General features: G+C 38.8%; 1 protein-coding gene across 2 annotated transcripts in view; it reads right to left on the bottom strand.

The window, feature by feature from the left end:
• Nucleotides 1-27206, bottom strand: part of KCTD20 (potassium channel tetramerization domain containing 20) — a 35714-nt gene that overhangs the window by 8318 nt on the left and 190 nt on the right. Inside the window, exons 2-3 of one of the 2 annotated variants that reach the window (XM_042938576.1) lie at nt 4698-4903; nt 1799-2072 (exon numbers count right to left, since the gene is read on the bottom strand). In XM_042938576.1, the coding sequence (XP_042794510.1) occupies nt 1799-2072; nt 4698-4857 (434 nt within the window). In that variant the 5' untranslated portion in view covers nt 4858-4903. Of the gene's footprint in view, nt 1-1798; nt 2073-4697; nt 4904-27206 lie in introns of those variants that run through there. The other variant, XM_042938578.1, reaches the window with a different exon arrangement.

The raw sequence follows: 27206 nt of genomic DNA, 5'->3' as shown, positions 1-27206 counted from the left end.
CATGCTTTTCAAACCACTATACCATACAGAAGAAATCCATCTTGATAAGTGTCTTCAAAGAATGCTGACATGTTTCTGGAACATTCTGGCTGAAGTTTAGCCAAGACAGCTATGAATCAAAATAGTCAACGTGCCATGTAATCCACCCCCCCTCCCCGCCCCCCAAGTATCATCAGCGGAACCTAAGCTCAGAGTTCTCTATCTGGTAGTGACATGGATTAATGTTAATCCATTCGCAATCTCTCAGCTTGTCCCCTTGTGACTACTGGCCCACACCTGTAAGCTCACTGCCTAGGCTTATGCACACGGTATATAACCTCAGGACAGAGCAAACCCAAGCAACTCTCAGAACAGATGACTTCAGCTGACTCAGCTGATGAACCACCCAGATAAAGAATCAGACTCTCTTGTCATGGGACAACTCATTCCTAGATTCAAAGGGCGTCACCCAAGAGTCTATTAATCTATTACCCAGAAAATGCTTGCTTGCTTCTCTTGGTCACTGTTTTCAGAGCCAATCTACCTCAAAGAGCAGCCTGTGTTGAGGCTAATGCTGACTTTGAAGCGGGGGAGGGGGGTGCAATAGTGTAGTGATACCAAGACCGAGGACAGGAAGTCAAGTCTGATAAACTATAGGGCCAATTTGGAAAATGTTTTAATGTCCTAGTTTAGTCTTAATTCAGATGTCTGAGAAATATACAAGTTTGATTCTGGTTAAAAATGGTTCATCATGAATCTCTATGTATATGTTCAAATATAAATATATTTGAATAGCTGGATTCCATTTAGCCTAAAACTCAACAAATGAGTATGGTCCATTTTGATTTCTAAATCAAAGTCCTGAGTGAGGTTAGATCTTTAAATAAGATCTACTTCGAAGTAGATAAAAACCCTCAAAAGCCAAGTGTTTGTGTGTACACATACAAGTTATTGTTTTTACTCCTACCCCAATCTGCTCTTCCTCATGTTAAGGTCTGTGGTTGGCCAGAAAGAGAATCTCCTCACTCCCAGCCCAGGCTCCAAGAATACTTTCTGGACAGTGCTCCTCCTTGGCAGGCTCTTTCCATTTCCTAAACTCTAACCCTAAAATGCTGGAGGCAGGAGATGGTAAGACTACAGTCTAAAAGCAGCACAGAGGGTCGAACATGAAGAAAAGAGAGCTCAATCACGAAACAATGAAAGAGCCAGATATAAAGATTTGGCTTTGGAAAACTTGAATAGTGATGGAGACATTAGAAAACGACAGCATAATCCTCCTGCCAAGCATAACGGGCAATGGATGGCAGGTGAAATGCTCTTTAGTAAAATGCCTTTGTTCTTATGTCATGTGGAACCCATGTCTAATTCTATCTTTTATTAAAAGACAAAAGAAAAAAAACAACAACATAGATCTCACCTTAACTCTAGATCTTTGACGTGGAACTCAGAAGATTATTACTTTTGTGAGGTATACAAACTATGGGGTAATAGAAATCAGGTCTCTGACTTCTGCTTTAGAGTGAGTTTATCGAGGACTAAGGAATGCTACTCAGCAGATTATTTTCCACAGTTCTGACTGCTCAGGTAGTTGTGGGGGCTCATTTTACTATACTGGCTTTGTAAAGAAATTAAGTACATCCCCCAAATTATCAACAGATATAAGGTGTTTTACAAGCTTGCCCTCCCTGTCTCATAAAAGTATGAAGGTAGAAAAATAAGCAATCAGTGCTTCTTTTCCTCATTCTAGTGCAAGATAAACAGCAGGTATTTCTATTCATAGGGAACAGAGTGGATCTGGAAGGAAATTATCATCAATTACCTTCCCAACATGGTATCCGGATGAGCAGTGAAAATTTGTGGATTCACAACAAAACGTGTGCCATCTACAAGAAGTGTCACTTTCTCTGGCGCCTGGGAGTGAACGTTACTGCCAAAGCCCACAGTGCTGTTTCCAAATCGTTCTGGAGCCATAAAGGGTTCATGGTTCCGCTTATTCCCATTTTGGAAGCAGGAGCCTTTGATGTCTTCGGGAAGTGGCATTATGTGAGGGAACTGGAGATTTGCTGGCTGAGAGGCATAGTCAAGTGAAAGGTCTAAAAGATCATACAAACAAATCAAAATAACATGACAGCAAAAAGGCTTGGGGGGAAAATAAAACTGCTCTTCTTTAAAAAACCAACTTACCCCCCACCCCCCATTTTTAGGTGTTCACAAGCAAAAAATTCTTGCCTCGAACAAATCAAAGAAAAATAAACTAGAAACTCATATTGGATCACCCTGAGCTTTTCTCCAGGTTTGTATGTTGGGGAGGAGAGAATGAAGGCAATAATGCCCATTTTATAATAAAATGGTTAAAATTTTTTAAAGTAAACTATGTGCATGGCTTAAAAAAATTTAAACACTCAAGAATTTCTGTGGACAACCAGCAAGTCCCTACCACACTCCGTGCCCTCCCCTGTTTGTTTCACAGAGGCAATCACTTTTTACTTCCGTTTCCACTTCTAGTTCTAAATAATACTCTTATATTTCCTGTTTTTTCTTTTCTTTTTTTTTTTTTTTAAGGAAACTGCTGCCTCTGTGTGCAGGAACTATTTCATTTTCCACATTCAAAAATTTCTAAATGTTTCTAAATTTTACTTCCCAGAAGGGATGATAGTCTCTAATTGTCTAATGCATTACTTTTGCTAGAAATTCACATAAAAATGCATTTTCACTATGCACAGAAGAATCCTAACATTGCCAACACCCCATTTTTTGTAAAGGCAAGTCTTGCCCTCAGCAGAAAGGTTCCACTGCAAGTGGCCTTGGGTTAGGATTCATTCCCAGAACCTCAGTTTTCTATCCTAGTATCACCAAAGAGTCATTTTAAGTAATTTATTTAATTTTCCAAACCTTGTTCATTTCTGTAAAATGAAAATAATGTTCACGCCACCTCCCTCACAGGATTATTTTATCAACTGAAATAAAGTATGTGAGAGCACTTCAAAGTGTGTTAATACTGTATCATGCAAAAAAGGCTTAAAACTAAATGCTGTAGCTGAAATCTGGATGTACACAGAAGACAATCAGGGGAAAGTATTTATAAAGGATTGCCATAGGATTCTTTTAAATTGGCAGTTCTCCTAATATATTTTAAGTTAAAAAAAAGTTTTTTAAGGAAAAAATTCAAACATACCAAAGCACAGAGTTAACAATATGCATATCCTGACACCTAGATTTGACAAATTAACACTTTTCTACATTTTCTTCAAATCTTTTTTTCCCCCCAAATCTCCCATTCCTCATGTACTTTAAGTTTGTACACAATAATTCACGAACATGATTACTGCCCATGACCTCTGGGAAATGAGTCTGACTTTGGGCACTTAGATAACCAAATAAATTGTGACCTAGAGAACACTCACTCCCCCCACCCCCACTCCATTTGCTTCTAGAGAAAAGGAAACCAAAATCTAGACCAAAAACCTATTGAGGATTCACGTCCTACAGCTTTTGACAAATTTTCAATGTGGCCCTGTGTCTGCATACCAAGAGCCAAGCTTCCACAAAATCCATAGGCAAGCTTACAACAAGAGAACACTTTAATCACCAAGACAGGCTTTCACATTCAAAGCGCTGTTCTAAAAACTGAAAGTAGGTACCTACACCACAAATTCAGATTTTAGAATGCTCGATTCCCTCCCTGCCCGCTGCCCTCTCCCCTGCACCCCCTCCCAGCAACGAAGCAATTTAACTCGGGCTGATTCCTGAAGGACACCTCAAGTTGCACCCAGCATAAATGGGTGAGTAGGAAAAGAAACTCACTGCACAAATTCTCCCTGACGGTACACTCTAGGATGGCAGGCACACTCTGCTCCTCTGGCAGCTAAAACATGTAGAAGAGCACGGCGCTGGTCAGAAAGACACAAGTTCAAATCCCAGTCCCCTAACTCCCAGCAGTGTGAACCGGAACAAGTTTTCTAAGCTTCTGAAGCCTCACTTTTCTCATCTGTACAAGGATTAATCTAAGCAGAGATCAGCAAACTTTCTGTAAAGGCCAGAAGGTAAATATTTTGGGTTTTGTGGGTCATGGTCTCTGTCACTGTAGCAGGAAAGGAGCCAAAGACCATATGTAAACAAATAGGCATCATGTAAACATGATGGCTGTTATTTAAAATTTTTATTTGCAAAAATAGGCAGTGGTCTAGATTTGCCACCCTGTATTGAAAAAAAAAAAAATGTATGTAAAGTTCCTAGCACAGTGAATGCTCAATAAACTGTAACTGATATTATTAGTGTTGCCACTGTCTTTATTAAAAATTAAGAAGAACCTAACAGTTTATCAAGAGCCTGCACGTCCAATAACTAAAAAGTCTTTTGGTCTCATGAAGTAAGAAGATTATTAATATCCCTGTCTTCCAGATTAAGAAAGCAGGGCTCAGAAAGATTAAGCAGCTCATCCAAGGTTACAGATGATAGTAGCAGAGCTAGAATTTGAATGTGTCTTCTGACTCGGAATCCAAGACAATCTTTCTTATACTATCATTGCCACATTAGATATGCTGGACTGATTAAGTGGAGATTTTTTGTGATGGTCAGCTGTATAGAGCTGTGATATGTAAGCTAAGCCAATTGGCTGGATATTTTATTTGGGTAAAGAATATGCATGCCTTCTGGGTAGAGTGGATGCTCAGATGTTGGAAAGCCCACCAAATGAAGTCAAGATCTAAGCGTCATACCATCGCTCCTGGGGCCTAGAGGATAAGTAAGGTTCTGAAGACCAGAAGAAGCCAGGCTATTTGTTTCTTTCTCTTGTGCCGCAGCTGGGCTTTCATCCGTCAGGCAGCCAGCCTCCTGCCGCAATAACCTGTCGCTCTCACTGCCACGGTGAACATTCATCCTTGGATTCTGTATCCTGAACTGTCTGCTTGACCAGAAAAAAATCCTAGAAGACAGGAATATGCAGGATTTAGAACGCTCTCAAAACAGATTTCCAAGGACTTCCAAGGAAAGAAAGCCAAACTAGAGAACTCACCAAAAGCTCTCAGTCTTGTTCTGAGAAGAAATGACATCTTAAACATTTCTGTAATTTTATACTTACAGGAATTGAGCTTATTTAAATGGTCTTTACCACATCACTAAGAATATAAGCATGTTGATAAACTTGTTACTTGGGAGTAATTTTAAGCTGTATCCAAAAACAGATATCAAATCCACAGTTTTGGCCACAATCTTGATCAATACTACAAAGTAAATGGTAGTGCAATAATTTGATGATGTTTATATCACAGACACAAAAGAGGGGAAGAATCCAACTGGTCAATTAAAGAAAACCTGCCTCTATTCAAAAACAATTGAGACACATATGTTCCTGCAACAATTAAGCAATAGGAAACAAAAACAAACAGCCATAATACTCATGGGAGTATTATGGGAGTACTCAAGCAAAATCTGACTTATCGTGCTCAAGTTCTTCTTTATAAGTTCTCTCTTTCTGCACCTATCCTCAACCCTAGCCCCCACCTCAAAATTACATGAAGACGTCACTGGCGATAAGGCTAACTCTCTCCCAAGCAGTGCACAGTCATGACCGAGAACACATAATGAGCTACGGCCACGTGCAAGGCATTTGCTGATCAGGCAGATGTGGGGGGCGGGGGAGGGCAGTTCAGGAGGCTTCATACCTTTCTTCCAGACAATCAAGCCCTGCAGCCCTTCCATCCTTGAGGGATGCCCAGCTACTCGAAACATTTCTGAAGTTCACCCTACTTATTAGCATTTTCAGTTTATACTGTACTGATTTCCACTTGGTGTTCTGGTAGAAGAATCCTCTTTCATCACTACCAATTTTTATGCAAATGGACTGCATGCTAACACCAGTTCAGGAAGAAGTTAGGTCACTAAAGGCAGTAACATGTAGAGGTTAAAAAAGATCCCCAGGGACTGGTAAACTCAAAACCACCACTGCTCTCAAGTTTGATTCAGAAAGGCCAAAATCAGGTCTACTGAACAGGATAAGAAAAGGATATAGAACTGGGAAGAGCATTACTGCCAACAATGGAAAGACCAAAAGGGGGGTTGCTTCTTTAAGCTTAACAGGTTTTGAATGGCAATGTTTCCACTGAGCAGTACAGATACTGCTTCTCAGCTCTTCCACTAGCGGCTCAAGAACCAAGTTCAAACTTCTCTTTGTTGCTCTCCTAAAGACCTCCTGGACCAAAGATGGTAAGCCTGAATAAATCCATCTCTTGAGAATCTGCACAGACTACACTGTATAAATTACTTCATTTATTCCTTAAAATGTGTGAAGAACAGTCACATTACAATGGAATAGTTTGAAAACAGTTTCTTCCTAGTGGAATCAGGGCTCAAAATGAAGTTTAACTTGTATATAATGAATTGAATTAATACACAGCAGGATGGAATTGAAACTTAGCAAGTTAGGCATCTCCAATGAGGTAAAAGAAAGTAGCCCTCTGAGCACTTAACAGGCATTTTACTTGCATTTAATTTTTATTGCAAATAATACATGAATATTTCCCTTCTTAAAAAGGATGCTTTGGGGCGCCTGGGTGGCTCAGTCAGTTAAGCGTCCGACTTCAGCTCAGGTCACGATCTCGCCGTCCGTGAGTTCGAGCCCCGTGTCGGGCTCTGGGCTGATGGCTCAGGGCCTGGAGCCTGCTTCCGATTCTGTGTGTGTCTCTCTCTCTGCCCCTCCCCCATTCATGCTCTGTCTCTCTCTGTCTCAAAAATAAATAAACGTTAAAAAAAAATATTAAAAAAAAAAAAGGATGCTTTGATCATCATCCCCAATCCCAATCACTTCTCCATATCACAGCTTGCTGGTTTGAATCCTTTTGACTTTACAAAAATGAATTTATACTCTACAGATATGCTGGTAAAAGCATATGGTTTCAAAAGAACACACAAACTATATACTATACATCCATCATTCTCATTCTGTAATGTTTTTCTAAATTACTGTTCTTGAGATGCATCCATGTTGAAAGATCAAGATCTGGTTCATTCCTTCTTCTTCTTCTTTTTTTTTTAAAGAGAGAGGGAGAGAGCCAGTGAGGGAGAGGGGCAGAGGGACAGGCAGGGAGGAAGGGGGAGGGGGGAGAAAGGGGGAGATGGAGAAGGGGAAAGAGGGAAAGGAGAGGGGGAGGGGGAAAGAGAGGGGGAGGGGCAGAGGCAGAGAGAGAGAGAGAGAGAGAGAGAGAGAGAGAGAGAGAGAATATCGACCATGGAGCCTGATGCAGGGCTCGATCCCACAACCCTGGGATCATGACCTGAGCGGAAATCAAGAGTCAGATGCTCAGCCGACTAAGCCACCCAGGTGCCCCAGTTCCTTCTTAACTGCTGTAGAATAGTCTGATTCCACTCTTCTATCCATGAATATTTAAGCTGTTTCTTAACTATTACAAACAATGCTTCAACGAACAAGATTAGAGTATACTATGAAGCTCCAAGAAAGGACCCAGATTACAGACTTCTCCCAAATGTATCTGGCGTCAGAACTCCTTTTTTCAAGAAATCATCTCAGGATTAAAGCTTAGTGGCACACACTAAGAAATTACCTAATGCAACATTTACCCAAAGTCTCCTATGAAGTAATTCCTCTGTAATTCTAGAATGACAGAACAAAACTTTGAAACCTGAAGAGTTAACTAACACCAAGTTTTCAACATACACCAGAGCAACCACTTTAAACATACTACTACTCCCCTTCCAGGATTGGTGTTTCATTCAACTTTGAATTTATGTTTTCAATGCCTATCATGGTTCAATTCTGTAACCATCCCCCAAATGCATCTTGGTCCTTAGAACAGATCTAGGAAAAAGGAAAAAATAAATAAGCAAAGCACTTCAATAATATAGTCTCTATTGCTACAAAACTATCTTTGGTCAAAACACAGTCCTAAAAGTCACAGCAACATACAATTACGAAAACTAAAGGATCATGACACCCCCTGGCACACTTAACAGTAAATGAAGAGACTGCTTCAGAAAAGAACTAGGAGTCAGAAATATATTAATAACAGAACTCAGACTATATAGCCATTAAGCGGAGAAAACTTAACATCCAACAAGCTGGCTGAAGCTTCACTTCCACACAGTATGGGAGAGCATTTTTATACACTGTAAAGAACTACGCAAATATATTTATTATTTATATCATAGACCTCGCATGAAGGCCCATTCTTTGTTAAGTCTTCATTTTGCTGACCTGGAACAGCATCATAATCTCCCATCTTGGAAAATTTACATACAATCTTTGATGGTGGAAGTATCTCCACATATTCCTTACACCTTAAAATGGACACACCACAGTTTCTCCTTAGAACATAATCATCTCGAGTATTAATCCAAAATAACCTCTAGATAATGTCTATGTATTTTTTTCTTACTTGCAATTTCCTCTAACCAATTATTTCTGAAGAATGTAAGATAATTACATGGATCACTGTGCCATTAAGTTCAATATCTTGCCACTGAACTAGTCAACATTTTTTGAATAGATTTTAAAATCTAGTTGTAAAGTGGTCAGGGGCAAACAACCCTAATATGGATCTATCTCAAAAGCATAATGCTTTCAGACTGTTAATGGTACAAAGGTATGATTTTTTTTTTTTTTTTAATTTGAGAGCATCCAAGCACGCATGTGCAAAGCAGGACAGGGGCAAAGAGAGAAGGAGAGAGAGAGATCCCAAGCAGGCTCTGCACAGGGGTTCAATCTCATAAACCGGGAGATCATGACCTGAGCTGAAATCAAGAGACACTTAACTGAGTGAGCCACTCAGGCATCCCACAAGGGTATGATCTTTTAAAAGGTAGTATCCTTTTTTTTTTTTTTTTTTAATAACTTCAGAGTAATCTGGGTGGTGATAAGGTAGGATGCCACAGAATTTGCTACATAAACCAATCTACCCTTCACCTGTACTCTAGAAATCAGATTTAGAAAGTAGTCACATCTGTGCCAAACCTTCATTTCAAACAAATCCCAGTCTTTTCCATCTGTTCTTTAAAAAAAAATTTTTTTTAATGTTTATTTATCATTGAGAGACAGAGCATGAGCATGGGAGGGGCAGAGAGAGGGGGAGGGAGACACAGAATCCGAAGCATGCTCCAGGCTCTAAGCTGTCAGCACAGAGCCCGACACAGGGCTCAAACTCACAAACCGTGTGATTATGACCTGAGCCGAAGTCGAAGTCGGAGGCTTAACCCAACTGAGGCCCTCTGTCCATTCTTATGTAAAAACCACTATGTTCCTTTAACTATTTTAATCACCTATCATTGACTTTGGCCTAGTTACATTATGTTTTTCTATTTATGCATAGTAATAACCCTGCTAATGTTTTCTATTAAAGGTGAACAGATTTTCCATTTTGCTTCACATACATTCTCGGGTGATAGCCAGAAGGGTAACAGTGAGGGCAGTGGGAGACAAGAGAGGTAGAAGATAATCTAAAATATCTACATGATCACCTTCTAAGATATCATTAACTGGTAGCAAAGAGGTTACCATTTTCGGAATGTACTCTGGGTGTATGTTTTTTTTCCCCCAAAGTTTGTATTTATTTTGAGAGAGAGAGAGAGAGAGAGCACGGAGAAGGGCACAGAGGAGAGGAAGAGAGAGAGAATCCCAAGAAGGCTCTGCACTGTCCGTGCAGAGCTGGATGCGGGCTTGAACTCATAAAATGCGAGATCATGACCTGAGCTGAAATCAAGAGTCGGACGCTTAACCAACTGAGCCACCCAGATGCCCCTCTGGGTATATATATTTTGAAACAACTTCTATTGAAGCTTTTCTGTCATGTTCTATTCACCCCCTTTGCAAGTATGACCCTAATGTTCCAATCTCAGAAGAAATTCAGTCTTCTATTTAAGGAATTCTGGTTTTCCTTTTTCCAGATTATTTCTAAGAATACTGAATAAGACCATTCCAGTCTTAAGCCCATATAAACTCTATTCTTAACATTCTAAATATCAGAGTTTCCTACATTGTTTCTCAACCCATAAGAATTTAGCTGTTTACATGAGCAAAGAAAGAGACCCCTGTTAGTAAATTATTTCCACTGGGTCCTCCCTTCACATGTATGTACCTCCTTGAACTCTGGCAGACTGGTGAGGCATGAATAACTTCTTAGAGATCTCTTGGTACATTTCTCTCCAAGTGTGATCTTCCATTATGGCTCTACTTTTTATAACTGTGGCCCTGTGCAGGTTCCTAAATCTGAGTCTCAATTTCCTCACTTGACAAAAAGGAAGTAACTGTTAGCCACACCGGGTTGATATAAGGAGTAAATCAGCACTTAGTACAATGCCTGGCACGTAACATTCAATAAACGTTGATTATTGTTTTATTCCCAAATCAGGGAGTCTACAAAGAAATTTTACAAACCTAATCTATTTGGTACTGAAACAACCCCAGGAGAGATGCTTTAATTATCCTCACTCAAACTGGGGGTGGGGATGGAAATCAAGTTTTAGAGAGGTTAGCCAATTTGCCCCAAATCCTAACTCTAGCTAAGAGGCAAAGGTAGATTCTAAACTTAGGTTCTTGGATTCCCATATTCTTTCCATCCAATCACACTGCTTCCCCCGAACCATCTTGCCTTTCATCCATTACTGATTATAGAACTATTGTTTGTCACAAATGAAAGAGAAAGTCAGTAATATCCAGGGTCATAGCTGCTGTTCTTAACATGTAGGAGTTATGGTAGTAATGTAAGAATCCTGTAATAGAATGGTTATATTTTTCCATGAAATAGCATTGTTAGTACTTCACTACTTATAAAAGCCATTAAGTACTCACTGAAAAAATTTCAGTCAATATACAAAGACAGCAATACTTTAAAAATCAACAAAGCTGTGAACTCTTTGCACATGTTAACTCTGGGCATCTCCCCACTATATTCTTGGAATAAACTCCTAGAAGTAAAACAGATATGGAAAAAAGTAAATAATTTTTAAGTTTTGATAGGTACTGCCAGACTGTCCTCTATAAATATACCAGTTTAAACTCTTTCCAGCAGCATGGAGCATCCATTCTCTAGAACCCTTGCTAACAGCGTTTCAGTTTTCTTCATCTTTGCTAATCTGATAAAATTACATTAAAATGAGCTATCATAGTTCACTTAAAACTTTCATCGATACTTCTAAAATTTCACCTTTGAAAGCCTTAGAAGTTTTGAGTGGGTGGGGAAAGACAACCCTGCTGGGTAGGTATTAGGTAATAGCCATGATCTATTCACATCCAGTTTTTCAGGCTTGACTAGAATCACTGGATATTTCCCATGACTTGCTCTCATTTCCCTGGATGTCTGTGAGAGAACAAGGTATAATCGTACAAGACCACCCACAAGATAAGCAAAGCAGGTTCTGACTTTGGCTTCATTATTAACTAGCCATGTCACCAAAACATTCTATAAGCTTCATTGTTTTCATCCATAAAAACAGAGGATGGTACCTGCCATTACTAAGCTAGACAAACCTTTCTCAAATAGGATGCACGGAAAAGCTCTCAAAAATCACGAAGCACTATACAAAAGACAAGTGATAAACGCGGAGATTGATGTGAATCTCCCTTGAACAACTGCTTAGTTAGCATTTATTTAGCTCTCTAAGCTCATCATGCTCATCCTCCACTTTTGGATATACTTACTATGTTTTATTGTATGATTCTACTGATTTCAGTTACCTTTGTCATTCTGATTCAGTGAAATCACACCGTGTACTGTTTCTGGAATTCTACAAATTATTTTTTGCTTCAGTTGCCTAACTTCATTTGCACTTGACCTTCTGTGTCTTTCCATTTTTCTCCTCAGGAAGATACCACATCCTCCTCTTCTATCGTCAAACTGTCTTTTCTTTAGCTTTTTTAGTCCTGCAGAATTTTAAAAAACAAAGAATAATCCTGCACACAGGTAGTACAGGTTTATTGTTCCTGGCAGAAATACCGAAAAGACAAAAATCACCCATAATTCTTCTTCCAGAATTTCCTAAGCATAAACACATAAATATTTTTTTATTTTTCACAATTTGAAATTCTGTAAATACTATGCTACATTTCTCAACATAACATGATTTTGGCTGTAGGTCAATAATCACACTCTTACATCATTTTCAATGGTACATATTATTCTGTTACATGGTTATACCAAATTTCACTCAACTGATTTTGTGTTTTATTGTTTCTTTTTTTTTATAATCTTTAACCCATATAGAATCTGTTTTGTATATAGCATGAGATAGGGATCTACCAAAATTCAAATGGTTAACCAATTAACTGCGTTAATGTATTCTGAAGAGTCCATTTTTTCCATACTGATTTGAGGTGTCACCTTCATCAAATACTGACATATGATAAATGCTTGACCTGGTTTTTACACTCTGTTCCACTGATTCATCTATTTCTGTGCCAATGTCATGTATAATTTCAGTTTAACAATCTTGCCATCATTTTTCTATGTCACTTATCTGGAAGTTCTAAAATGATATTTCTAAGTTGTCAACAGGGAAATGTTTTCTTCTGACTTTTAAAATTATGTCTAAACTATTTATGTTTTTTCTTCAATGAGTAATATATTTTATTAATTTAGAATTACTGTGATAAGAGTCCTAGAACATTACATTTAATGGATAGAGGTTGTACACAGATTCTCTGTACTAGTTTGTTACCCAGAATGTAGCTTTGTTCCTTTTTTTAAAAGATTTTATTTTAGTATTTTTTAAACGTTTATTTATTTATTTTTGAGAGAGAAAGAGCAAGCAGGGGAGGGGCAGACAGAGAGGGAGAGAGAATCCCAAGCAGGTTCTGCACTGTCAGGGCAGATTCCGAAATGGGGCTCGAGCCCACGAACTATGAAATCATGACCTGAGCCTAAATCAAGAGTCAGATGCTTAGCCAACTGAACCACCCAGGTGCCCTAAAGATTTCATTTTTTAAGCAATCTCTACACCCAACGTGGGACTCAAACCCACAACCCTGAGATCAAGAGTTGCATGCTCCACCAACTGAGCCAGCCAGGTGCCCCTGTTTGTTCTTTTTTTATAGGAAGTAAAAACTTGCTTTACCTAAAAAGATAACTGCCATAACTCATTCCAATGAAATATTAAAAATGTATGGATAACTGAAACTATTAATACTAATTTTGCTGTTTATTGTTGAGACAATGTTTAATCAAATTTTTAATTCAAAAGTAAAACGTAAGTTTACTTCAGCTATTTTAACACATACAAATACATTATATGGATTAAAGATAGATTATGCAGTCTAGGTTAATATTGCAGCTACACCAGAAGACTGCTTCTGTGCAGAAAAAGAACTTATGATACTGTACTTCTTGAATACTGGTCAGTACATGCCCTTCTTATATACTCTCCCTATGAGCCTATGCAACTGTTTAACCCCTAGTAAACATCAACCCTTCTCCCCTAACTGCTTTATCTTGTTTAGATTTCTTTTTTAATTTTCTTTTAATGTTTATTTTTGACAGAGAGAGAGAGAGCATGAGCAGGGGAGGGGCAAAGAGGGAGGGAGACACAGAATCTGAAGCAGGCTCCAGGCTCTGAGCTGTCAGCACAGAGCCTGACATGGGGCTCGAACTCACAGATTGCGAGATCATGACCTGAGCCGAAGTCGGACGCTCAACTGACTGAGCCACCCAGGCGCCCCTTGTTTAGATTTCTTTTCAAAGAACTGATGCTATAAAATGTTTTCCCATTTACCATACCATTTCTTCACAAAGTCTCAAATTAAGGGAAGCTATATTTAACCATACCCTATCTTGCCTCTCCCATATTTGCCAGCAAGTGCTTTGAAGCTAGACTAAATAGTTTGGTTTGTGATTCCACCACTTATTAGCTACGTGAATCTGGGCACATGACTAACTTCTTGAGATTCCATTTTCTCATCTGTAAATTAATAATACCATCTATTTGGAAGAGCTATTTTAGGGATCACAAATACTTCAGATCAAGTACGATCTGTGGCATATGGTAAACACTGAAAAATTGTTAGCTGTTACTATTATTCATATATTCAAACCTAGCTTCAAGCTTATAAAAATCATACTCATAAAAGTTTTAATCTCTGCTTGTTTCTCCTTTTTTGCATTATTACCTAGCTACCACATTATCCCTCATTTCAATTCCAATACTAACAACCCCTTTATTTATCTGTGTATCTGTATTTTTTTGTTAAGTACTGGATTCTGAATATGTCTGTTTGCAGAGGTAATGAAATTCATTTATGATTCCACTGGTAACTCTTAATTTCAAATATTTACCGATAACAGACATGTTATTTTTGTAAACCAAACCTCTAATTTTATAACTAAAACCTAGACAGCTTTCAAATGAATCTTTTGAATTGACTAAGCACTTTTATCAGCTAGGTTATTTTAATCTCTCAGAATTTAGAGAAGTTTCTGGTAACCTCTTCAGACTGTCAACAAATTAGCAAACATATATAGTCAGCATGTATTTACCAAACATCTACTGTGTGGAACACACATAACACCGTGCCAGCAAAAAGGGGCAAAGGACTGTGGAACACCTTCAGGGCTGATCCTAAGCTCCCATGCTGGTTAGGTGGGAATATGTGAAAAAGATAAATAAATTTAACTAATACATACAGAATAAGCGGTTCTAACCCTTGGTTTGATTGTCAGGCCTATCTTCCCAGAGTATATTAACATAGGCTCATTGTGGGGTCCAGCAGTTCGTAATTTTTTCTAAAAAGTCAACTTAGGCGGCTCTCATATGCATTTAGGTTTGGGGATCATAAAAGAAACATAAAAGTCATAAAAATTCATATGAGAAAATCACCTCTAGCTGGTGTGCTTGGGAAAAGGAAGTCTTTATCAGACAAAATCTACACAGGGCTCTGAAGAGATTTTCTCCCCAGTTTTTGGACACTTCAAATCTTCAGGAAAATAGAAAAATCATTACAATCAGTACACAGGTGTATACCCCTCAGATTTACCAATGATCATCCTGCCTCATTTGGGTGCACTTTGCATTCCTTCCCCCTCCACAGATTTTCCAAATCACCTGAGAATTACAGATATCACACTTCATCCCTAATACTTCAGTATGCACAGTCTAAGAATTACAACATTCCCCTACAAAACACAACAGTACCATTTTCACATCTAAGAAAATGGACAATTCCATAATCTCAACACATAATCCATAATCAAATTTACTAATTTGGTTTCATATTTTCTTTTATAGACTTTTCTGGGGATCCATAATTAAGGCTTGTTTCTTGCATTTTTTTAAATGTTTTATTTATTTTTGAGAGAGAGAGAGAGAGACAGAGTACGAGTGGGGGGAAGAGAGACAGAGACAGAGAGAGAGAGAGAGAGAGAGAGAGAGAATATGAGAATGAGTCCTGGGGCGCCTGGGTGGCGCAGTCGGTTGAGCGGCCGACTTCAGCCAGGTCACGATCTCACGGTCCGTGAGTTCGAGCCCCGCGTCGGGCTCTGGGCTGATGGCTCAGAGCCTGGAGCCTGTTTCCGATTCTGTGTCTCCCTCTTTCTCTGTCCCTCCCCCGTTCATGCTCTGTCTCTCTCTGTCCCAAAAATAAATAAAAAAAAAATTAAAAAAAAAAAAAAAAAAAAAAAGAGAATGAGTCCTAAGCAGGCCCCAGGCTCTGAGCTGTCAGCACAGAGCCCAACACGGGGCTCAAACCCATGGACTGTGAGATCATGACCTAAGCCGCTCAGAAGCTTAACCAACTGAGTCACCCATGTGCCCCTAGTTGTCCCAAATTTTTTAATCTCGTATAGTCCCTCCCTCCATATTTTTTTTAAAATGAAATTTACATTTTAAAAGAGACTAGGTCAGTTCCAACATCCTGGATCTGTTTCCACACAAGTAAAAAATTTTCTCCTATGTGTCTCAACAAGAATACTACACAGATGGCAGCTGTATCCTTCCAAATGCCATCACATTAGAGACATAACGCCACCATACCCTACTATAGGGGAAAAGCTTGGCCACTTGGTTAAATGGTGACTATAGATCTCTCCCCGCTGTAAAGAGAGATGTAATACTCTCCCAATAACCTTTCACCCAGTGGTTTTGGCAATCTACTGATGATTCTTGCCTGAGTCAGTTATTACATTTGGGACTACAAAATGAGGGCTAACTGTGTTGTTCCTCCTACATCTACTGTATAGCAGCCTTCCATGAAGTGCAACTATTTCTACACTTTTCCTTTATTTCTCCCTTTTAAGTATCATTATGAACTCAAAGATTTGTTTTAATCTAGTGTATTATAATCCATTACCATGATTTTTTTTAAAACTGTCCCCAATTTTTGGTTTAAACTGTCCCAGATATGGCTAGTGGGGTTCTCTTCAAGCCACTGTCTGTCATTTTAACACAATTCTATGTGCTTTTGAGGCTACTTCCGGCGTAAGATTTCTCCAAGCGCACCTTTTACCATCTCTGCCCCAGACCTGGAATCAGCCACTTTGCCAGGAGCCTTTGTTCCTTTCAGTGGGCAATGGCATTTATAAATCAGGATCTGAGCACTAACTGTCCTCACAGCTACTGGGTTGTCACTGCTTCTAGGCCATTTCAGTAGATAAAGCTGGGGACTTTTTTGTTTTTTTTAAACAAGCAAGAATTTACACTGATACTTTCAACTCAAATTCAACACTATAGTTTTTCTTTATATTAGCATCTTTTCCCTTACAATGAAAATCTTGGTTCATAAACTAGTTTCAAAATTATAATATCAACATTATTACTCACAATAAACATACTAAGTTTTAAGTCTACGGGGGGGGGGGGGGGCAGTTCTTTTTGTCCTTTTGGCAATCTACTGATGATTCTTGCCTGATGTATTATCAGTATGATATGTTCAAGTTATTTTTTCTCTGTATGTCCTATAGGTTAGGTTTATTTCTCTCTACACTTACTATGTAAAACATTTACATGGTTTAAGTTACAGTGTTACCAGAAAGGAATGTTGAGAGAAGTGTTTTTCCTTTCCCTTTTCCCTCCAATCTTTCCCCATCTATTCCCTACAGATAACCAGTTTTATTAATTTCTGTTTATCCTTCATGTTTCTCTTTGAAGAAATTAGGATAAAATGTGTATATACATATAAATTCTTAATTCCTCTTTTTCTTATACAAAAGATGGAACACCATATCCAATCCTGTCCTTTGCTATTTTTACTTAACAATATATCCTGGAATTCACTCCAAAGGAGTGATTAGAAACCAGCCTCATTCTTTTTATTACTATGTAATACTCCACTCTGCAGATGTTAATATGTAGAACTTTGGTAGAGAAAAGAGGAAAGGGCAGGCCAGATAGTGCAGATGGCATAGAACAGGCAGGAAAGTAAAAGTGAACAAGGCTTTATTACTACATAAAATGGGGTGGGTGGGAGACTAATCAGGCTAGAGTGAAGGGTTAATGTGAAAGGGTGGGGAAATCAGGTTCACCATCATATCATACAACTCCAGGGAACCCCATGTATACCATCATCTAAGAAGCTATACAATGCACAACTTAGACGACTATACATACTGGCCCTGGGGAAGTTGAAAAACACGATGGAGCCAACTTATGGGGGCCTTGAATTATAAAGTAAAATAGAATTTTGTCTTGTAGCCAAAGTTTTTACATATGGAAGGCTCATGTTCAATATGTTTGAAGATAAATGCTTCAAGATAAATACAGCCACAGATGGACTGGAATAGTTAAAAGAAGAGGCTATTGGAATTGTCTAAGTGTGAAATAACAGGATCTCAATAGGTTATTGTCAAGAAGGGTAGTACTTAAGACATAGTCCTCCCTTCATACAAAGAGCTTACAATCTAGTTGAGAAAAATCAAAACACGAGAGTTATACAAAACAGAAAAGTGGCATTTTTGGAATAAGAGACCTAAGTGATTATATTGTCCAGTGGTTCTCAGGTCTAACTGATAATCAGAGTTACATAGAAGAACCTATTAAAAACATATTCTTGGGCCCCATTCCCCAGAGATTCTGATTCAGTAAGTCTAGGGTAGGATCTGAGAATGAATTTTTAATAAGCTCCTCAGGTGATCCTGTAGACTAGCTATGTTTGGGAACAAATGATTTAGTATAATCTTTCATTTCATGGATGAGAGACTGAAGCACAACAATATTCTTTTTGAAGAATATTCTAGGAGACTTACAATCTTGGGGTAGAGAGGCCTTTATAATCAGGACCAAAAACCCAAAAGCTAAAAAAGAAGAGAAAGACACATGTGATTACAAACCCCCTCCCAAAAACAAGAAACTAAAAACTTTTGTATGGCAAGAGATCCTATAAAAAATAGATTTGAAAAATCGTATTTGCAACATACTACACAGAGTTATCACAATATTCAATGAGGGGTTATAAAAATGCATGAAACTAACCCAACAGAAAAATGGGCAAAGGATGGAAAGAGAGACATACCCAAAAGAGAGCTGGTGAAGCTGTATTAATAGCCTACAAAATAGAATTTAAGGCAAAAAACCGCACAAGTTGGAGAAGACATAAAATTCAAAGACGTCTATTGGCAGAACCACTTCTGTTCCTCATTTCTTCTATCTTGGAAGAAAGCCACAATGAGAGAAGAGATGCAGGAGAGAAGAGGACATGCCAATTCCATGGAAAGGCTGGAGCTGATTCCTTCCCTTTTCTTTCCTTCTCCCCTATGAACTGCTGAGGCCAGGCTAACAGGCAGGCAGATAAAAGCACAACGACAGTAGTGACAAGATCATAATTGCTCGGACAGATTTTCCTGTCTTTTCTACTTGACATCCCCAATTTACTGCCCTCAGTACCTTTTTGTCAATATACCTTACATCCAAGAACAGGTTTTATGCACCAAGAGGCTATATTATAGTTACTTGGATTTAAATTAAGACTTAAGACCTTGTGTTCAACTTGTAACTAAGACTGCCCTTACTTTCTGTTACAAATTTATCAAGTTAAAAAAAAAACTACTATACTGGAAACAAAAAGATTTAAACAATATAATAAAAAATCTATACTTACCACCCAGTTTAAAATACAAAATATGACAATACAGTTGAATCCCCTATAACCACTATCCTAAGTTTTGTGTTTCCATCAAAGATTTCAAACTATATCTACAATCTTAACGTATTTTCTTTTTTTGTTCTAGCACTTTGATTGCCTACCAAGCAAATCTTCAAGTAATGAAAAAACTGGTAAATCTAAAAAGTGAAACTGATGAATTCTAGTGTATCTCAAGAAGTTCTTAAATATCTAAACAGCAAAGTTTTCTTACATCCTTAAATTAATAATTGAATCTAAAACCTAATTACTCAAGAACACATTTTACATTAGGATCACAAATTAATCAGCTGAGGCTATTCAATATGTCAAATTACTACAAGCCCTACATCTTAAGTACAGATGGCCATAAACTTTATTCACACATATCTCGTATCACATATGGTTCTAAGTCCTTTATAAATGTTATTTAATAGTCACAGAATTTTATGAAGTAGGTGCCATTATTACCCTCATTTTATAGGTGAGGAAACTGAGGAAGAAAGAGGCTAAGGAAAGTTCTCACAGTCACACAGCTAATAAATAGTGGCGCCAGGCTTCAAACCCAGGCTTCTGGCTTCACAGTCTACTGTTACCATCATGTTATGTTACCTCTCCTTATAGGGCTGATTTACTTCACGATTTCTACGTAAACTGTATAGGTTTAGAAATATAATTCCAAGCCCAAGATCTACGGCTTGGGCATACAACCTTTCTGTGCCAATAATGGGCATATCTAGCACCTTTTCTGTTTAAATAGTTGCTAGGAGAGGACTTCTGTATTACCTAAAAACTGGATAAATGAAATTCTGTCATTTCTACACACGGTGTTTCCATCTTTTGATTGGATTCAACGAGTTATGGTCATGCTAGTGACACCTTTATGCTAAGAACAATCCATGGCACATAACAGATCAGGCAAAGTCTATGACTCCTAAGAAAAAGCCAGTCAACATATTATGGCATCTCTGGGGTGAGTTCCCTAATGTCCAGGACACTCTTCTGCTTGCTAAAAACCTAAAATCCTATAAAGGAAGAGATACACAAGCTGTTAAAGATTACTTATACAAACTTCCAGGAAATATCAAAGCAATATGCTATTAGCAATAAGGTCTTGAAAAGAACAGTACAAGCCAGTGCAATTAAAAAATTTAAAGATGTATTAGTCAACAGAGTAGGCCATTTTACAGGAAAAAGCTAAGTGTGTGTATGGCAAGAAAGTGTGTATATGAAGGTCTTGGGGACAGACCCATGGATCAGTACTATAGCTATAGATCATGTTGAAAACTCTGGAGACAATCCAAAATCATTGTGTGAGATGGTTCAAGGCCCAGTACCAATTAGTGTCAAAGTTTTTCCTGAATACTTAGCAGAAATTATAACAGTGCAGCGCACGCGCACGCACACACACACACACACACACACACACACACACACACACAAATTACTCCGGTTCAAAGACACTTGACACTGACCGAGACATCATCAATCCGCTAATAGCTTTTTAGGAAAAAGAAACACTAGCATATTAGATACATATGTGATTTTAATATACATCAGGATTTCAAAAATATTGAAATGTGAAGGATTACAGTATATATTAGTGTTATGTTTTCTTGAGAAGGACTATCCTTTGTACCTAAGTTACACCTGTAATTCTTTTTTGATATTAAATGCTTTTTCTTTTATGAAAGAATGGTGACAGAAAATCATGGCCAGATTTCTTTTTAAATGGGCTTCCAATCTTTTCCCCCATAATTTTACCAATCATGAATCTCAAAAAATCTGGATCCCAATCACCTAGGACTAAAAAACACTTCTACCAGTTCAGTGTAACCTAACTAAAAATATCCAAAAATAAAAAGTCTCTTGGTTTGCTCACTCAAAAAGCTGGAAAGCAATCCTTGGGGAAACATTTTTCTTCTTCTTGGGTTGAGCCAAAGTCTGCTTTCCTCCCCACACCCACCATGTCTTCCATGCTTAGTTTTAGTCCTATCCCCTGGAATAATACACCCTTCAGAAAAATGGGTAAAGCAGAAAAAACAACTGCTTGAAGGCATCAAACAACTAGTAAGGGAGCCAAGACTAGACCGGAGAGAAGCTGTGATGGTCAGTTTCATATGTAAACTTGCTTAGCCTACAGTCCTAGGTCAATGAGACACTAATCTAGGTATCACTGTGAAAGTATGTGGCAGATGTGATTAAAGTCTATAATCACTTCAATTAAGGAAGATTATCCTAGATAATCTGAGTGGGCCTGATCCAGTCAATTGAAAGGCTATAAGAGCAGAACTAAGGTTCTCTGAGAAAGAAGAAATTCAACTGTGGATTGCAGCCTCAACAGTTCAGAATTCCAACCTGCCCTTCCTGACGGCCACAATCCTATAGGCCAACTCCATGATAACTATCTTAACATATATATGTATTTATATATAGATGACATATATTATTGTCACGTATACACACAGAGAACCATAATCCATAACTAGAACCTTTCCATAAAGAAAACTCTAGGACCAAATGGCCTGACTAGCAAATTCTTCCACATCTTTAAGGAAGAAACTACATTAATCTTCTACAAACTCTTCCTGAGAATAGAAAATGGAAGAATATTTTCCAATTCATTTTCTGAGGTTATTTTCTCTTATAAACATAAGCACAAAAATCCTAAACAAATACATAAAAAGGGATAATACACTATAAGGTTGGCTTAACATTCTAAAATTAATATAAAAATATAATTTACCACATTAAAGACTAATAAGAAATGTTTTAGATTAATAACTAAAACAGCAGTAAACAGTATGATTTATTAGGTTTAAAAAAGGCAGGTTAGAATAAATATATTCATGGAAAAAAGACTGAACATATTAATTATTCTCCCTTAATTATAGGCTCATCATATGTGTTTTTAAATTGTATTTTATTGAATACTCCTGAGTCTCTAAGATAAGTGTTACTACTTCTAAAATGGGAAAAAAGGAAAACATTCTCTGTAAAAACAGGGACCTCTTCAAGAAAATGTTTTTTTTTTAACGTTTATTTATTTTTGAGACAGAGCATGAACGAGGGAGGGGCAGAGAGAGAGGGAGACACAGAATCGGAAGCAGGCTCCAGGCTCTGAGCCAACAGCCCAGAGCCCAACGTAAGGCTCGAACTCATGGACCACGAGATCGTGACCTGAGTTGAAGTCGGATGCTTAACTGACTGAGCCACCCAGGCGCCCCAGAACTTTTTTTTTTTAAAGCTTAAGACAGTTTAAGAGAAAGAAAATATTACTACATAAGAGATTTTGAAATTTTTCAATTTAGATGAAAGAACAAATATGCTTACGAAACAAATAAGGAATTTATTAGGCTAAAATATATGGAATAGTTTCTTAAGCAGATTATTTGACAGGATGACAATAATTTGCTTTAAATCCAAATGCAATGATTTCATGCAGAGGCATGTGTTTCTTAGGGTACTCAACTGCAAGCATGGTTCTAAGTAACGGGTGGAAGGTAGGATAGGTAGGCAGGCACAGGATAAAGGATGTTGCTTCAGCCCCGGGGCACTCAACAATGAGGGCAATGGAGCACTGTGATTACCTGGCATATAATTCTCTAAACAGACTGTTATGAGCTAAAAAATGTGTTCCCCTCAAAATTCTGATGTTGAAGTCCCAACTCCTAAATCCTCAGAATGTGAGTGTTTGGAAAGTAAGATTTTAAAGAGATAATGAAGTCATTAGGGTGAAGTCATTAGTTCAGTATGACTTTTAAGAAGAGGACATGAAGAGACACACACAGAGGGAAGCCCACAGGAGACACACTAAGAAGCAACCATTTATAAGCCAAGGAGGGAGGGAGGCCTCAGAAGAAACCAATCCTGCAGACATCTTGATCTCAGACTTCCAGCCTCCAGAATTGTAGGAAAAAAATTTCTGTTGGTTAAGTTAGTCTGTGGTACTTTTTAGGTAGTCCTAGCAAACTTATATACAGAAACAACTGCAAAAATTCTATTTCATGCTCTACCACCAAAAAAGAGATTTAGAACAAACACATGGAAGGAATCTTAGATGATTTTATGGTACAGATTGTGATCTTCATATAGAGCTATAGATCACTACCTGTTTTAAAGGAAAAATGTGGGGCGCCTGGGTGGCGCAGTCGGTTAAGCGTCCGACTTCAGCCAGGTCACGATCTCGCGGTCCGTGAGTTCGAGCCCCGCGTCAGGCTCTGGGCTGATGGCTCGGAGCCTGGAGCCTGTTTCCGATTCTGTGTCTCCCTCTCTCTCTGCCCCTCCCCCATTCATGCTCTGTCTCTCTCTGTCCCAAAAATAAATAAAAAAAAAAAAAAAAAAAAAAAAAAAAAAAAAGGAAAAATGTTCTTTTAATAATCTCAATAATATACTGCAACTTTGCTCTCTAATTTTAATAAGTATTTCTCATTTGCATAGCATATACAATTTAAATTTTATTTGTATTTGTTACTTCATCTGATCCTTACAACCTTCTCTAGGAAACAAATAGAAACCAAACCCTCTGGTCCCAGTCACAGATCTTTGCACTATTTGTATCCAGTATTTTCCAAAATTTTAGCAAGGTTCCCCCGTTTTAGTAAGAACAGAGATAAAGTTTACATCTATACTTATCATAAAGCCTGAGTAGAAAGCACAATCTGAATCTAAAGAATACCTTGAAATAAAATTTAAAAAACAAACAAACAAAACCAAAGCCAACATTTATTTCCTGAGAATGTACTATGTGTCAGGCACAGTTCTAAGCTCTTTACATAAATTAATTCATCCCTAATAACCCTCTGAGGTAGGTACCTATGACAATCTCTATTTCAGGGACATAAGCCTGAGTAGAAAGCACAATCTGAATCTAAAGAATACCTTGAAATAAAATTTAAAAAACAAACAAACAAAACCAAAGCCAACATTTATTTCCTGAGAATTTACTATGTGTCAGGCACAGTTCTAAGCTCTTTCCATAAATTAATTCATCCCTAATAACCCTCTGAGGTAGGTACCTATGACAATCTCTATTTCAGGGACATAGAAACTGAGGAGTATTTTATCCAAGTTAATAAATAAGGGCGCCAGGATTTGAACTCAGGAAAGCCTGGCTTCAATTACCACATTCTTAACTACTACCCAATGAAGTGAGCATAAATCTTAATGCCTTTGGAGGCAGGCAGATTTAAGTCTGAACAGACTCTGGGCAAACTTAAGCTGTTTGTATCTTAGATTCCTTGACTATAAAATGGAGATAATACAAGAACGGATGTAAAGCATTTAGTACAGTGTCTGGCACATAATAATGTCTAATTATTAAGCACTGACTCTTCTAATTCTTTCATGAATATACAAGGACAATCCAATAATATTTAACTTGGGGACTGCAAGCAAAAATACCAAAAGGTTCTTTTTGCATACATACCCCTTTCCTTCTACCTTCCAGAAATGCATATACTACCCCAATAACCTCATTTCCCTCATGAAAATATATTTAACCAGATTATATCAGTTTTATATTCTGTCTCCCACAGAATACTTAGTAACTTCGATAAGGACAACAGTACAGTTATGTGACAACTTCAAAACATTCTGGACATTGCTCAAACATCTACTATTTAATAAAAATTCACCAGTATCTTAAGCTTAACTGAATTTTTTTTTTAATTTTTATTTTTAAACGTTTATTTATTTTTGAGACAGAGAGAGACAGAGCATGAACAGGGGAGGGTCAGAGAGAGGGAGACACAGAATCCGAAACAGGCTCCGGGCTCTGAGCTGTCAGCACAGAGCCCGACGCGGGGCTCGAACTCACGGACCGCGAGATCATGACCTGAGCCGAAGTCGGCCACTTAACCGACTGAGCCACCCAGGCGCCCCTTAACTGAATTTTTTAAAAAAAATACTAAGTTTGTAATGTCTCTGGGGAGTACAAGGTAACTTTTTGCTTTTATTTGAACTTTTACTACTTATTTCCAGCTTCAGAGTCCTTATTTTAGTACTCCCACTCTTCATGATTTGTATGTTTAGATCACATTCTCGTTCAATCTCCATTTTTCCAGAAAACACTACTTTTGTAGTCATGTGGAAGTCTTTCCATTTTCTTCATCTACTTATAACTGAATTTCTCTCAACCTTTTCCATTTTTGAAGCATTTGTCTTGAGATGATTTAGTGGAAGAACACTCAGCTAGGAGCCAGGAGTCCTTTCCTCTGCCACCTCATCGCTCAGATTCTTTACCTGAAAGATGAGGACTCCACTATGTAAGTTTGTAATAGGTTTCCTTAGATCTCAAAGCCTCGGATTTCCATGATTCTGGGTCTTCCCGCAAGAGGTCATTCAGCATTCCAACAACTTCCCTAAACTTTTTACTCCAGTTAGCCAAGTAGGGACAGGCATGGTCAGATTCAGGGGCAGAGGGAAGGCACGGTAATCAGGAAGCCCAGGGCTACAGAAGGAAAGACACTGACATTCTGTAAGCCAACAGAAAGAGATTAATGAGAGGAGACCAAAAAAGAGACACCAAAACCAGAAAAATGTCAAACCACCTAACTCTAACCTCACCCCTTCGTATCTATCTCAAGAGGATCTAAGAAACAGAAGAAGCTTTCAGCAGCACAGGTTACTCAGTCCTCATTTTCGTCTCAAGGAAGCAATGCAACCGTGTGCCATCTTTGCAATGTTGTTGCTCAAGTGGCCTCCTCCAGGGCTTTGCACAAAACAGGCATTACCCGGGTATCTGATGACTGAATGAGAGGTCATCTGACCTGAAAGCCCTCATAAATGCTACCCGTGCTGCTAGGTACCATGAACTCTGAGGACTCAAGGCCACAGGAATTACACGGCACTGGCTGCCCTGGTTCTAATGGTCAGACTGGGATGAGAAGATGTGGCCTAATGGTGTTGCTTAAATTCTGATGATACTCGAAGCAGCCCCCAGAAGGAAAAAGCACAGATTAATAGGCGCTGGCTATCTCTAACCCACCAAGGCAGTATCAGAACGTGTATGGAAGTCATTTCCTAGCCTGGTGTCAGAGTCCAAGAAAGCCCTACCTTTTCTTAAGTTTCCCACTGGAGAAGCCGGCTTCTTGGCTTAGGACTGAAGGGAGAGTAAATCAACAAAGGGGTAAGGGAGTTGGGCAGTTCTAAAAATTCTCAGGGCAGCCCCAAGGTGGTGTTTCTTAAAGTGTGGTATAACAGACCAAGGAAGGGGGTGCCTGCTTAAAGTGCAGTTTCAGGGACCCATCACAGATCTCTAGAACCCAAATTCTGGAGTGGTACTGGCATTTTTATGAGCAAACTTACACTAGTGAACCACTGCCCCAGAAATGGGGGATGAGGGGGTGGGAGGGATTGAGGTGAGGTTCTTTGGACTCCGGATTCTTTACGTTCGACTACACCACTTTGTTTTGGGGGACCATTAAAAAAAAACCCCTCCGTTTCGCAGGTTAACTAACGCAGCCGCAGCTAGTTGCTCAACAGCTAATGGGGGCACAATGGAAGGACCTGGAAAATGCATTTTCACCAACTGGTTAACCAGTTCCTCCACGGCCTTGTTTATCCCATTGTGTTTCTTCATTGGCTTCGTGTTTAAAAACAAACCGGTTCAACGCAGGAACTTTTCAATTAAGAATCACACAGTCCAAAATCGAAGAGGTTTGTTGGTAGTGCAGAACGAGGCTTGTAAACCTGAAGTCACTGCTATAAAGAGCATGGTTTCACTTGAAAGAAAAGATCACCCAGATGCTCTGCCCGGCGCTTCTGCACTCAGAGCTACTAACGAAAAGCCAGCGGCAGAGAAGACTCGGAAGCAGGGGTGGAGTGCGAGCAAAAACGCACTCTCCGCTTCAGGCAGAGTTTGATGAGAAGTGCGACCAACTACCTAATTTGTAAAGAGTTCGACTCACTGCCAGAAACCAACCCACCAACCAACAAAAACGCGTCTGCAAACGCGTTATCAGGAAACACTCGGGGCTTTATCGTCATTTCTCTGCCGGCGGGACGAAAGCACCACAGGCCTGCAGAAAACAGTCAAGTTACACTTCAGCTGTCCCCACGGCTGCGCTCGCGATTTCCTGAGAAGGTGCCACCCCCTTCTCCGGACTGTAAGACTTTATCCTCGGCACGAAAACCGGCGCCCGAAACCCGCTTGCGGACATTTTTCGTCGCGGGGATTTCA

The sequence above is a fragment of the Panthera leo genome, chromosome B2 (assembly GCF_018350215.1).
Source record: "Panthera leo isolate Ple1 chromosome B2, P.leo_Ple1_pat1.1, whole genome shotgun sequence".
Lineage (NCBI taxonomy): Eukaryota > Metazoa > Chordata > Mammalia > Carnivora > Felidae > Panthera > Panthera leo.
The sequence above is the reverse complement of the archived record's forward strand: the minus strand, read 5'-3'. Positions and strand labels throughout refer to the sequence as shown.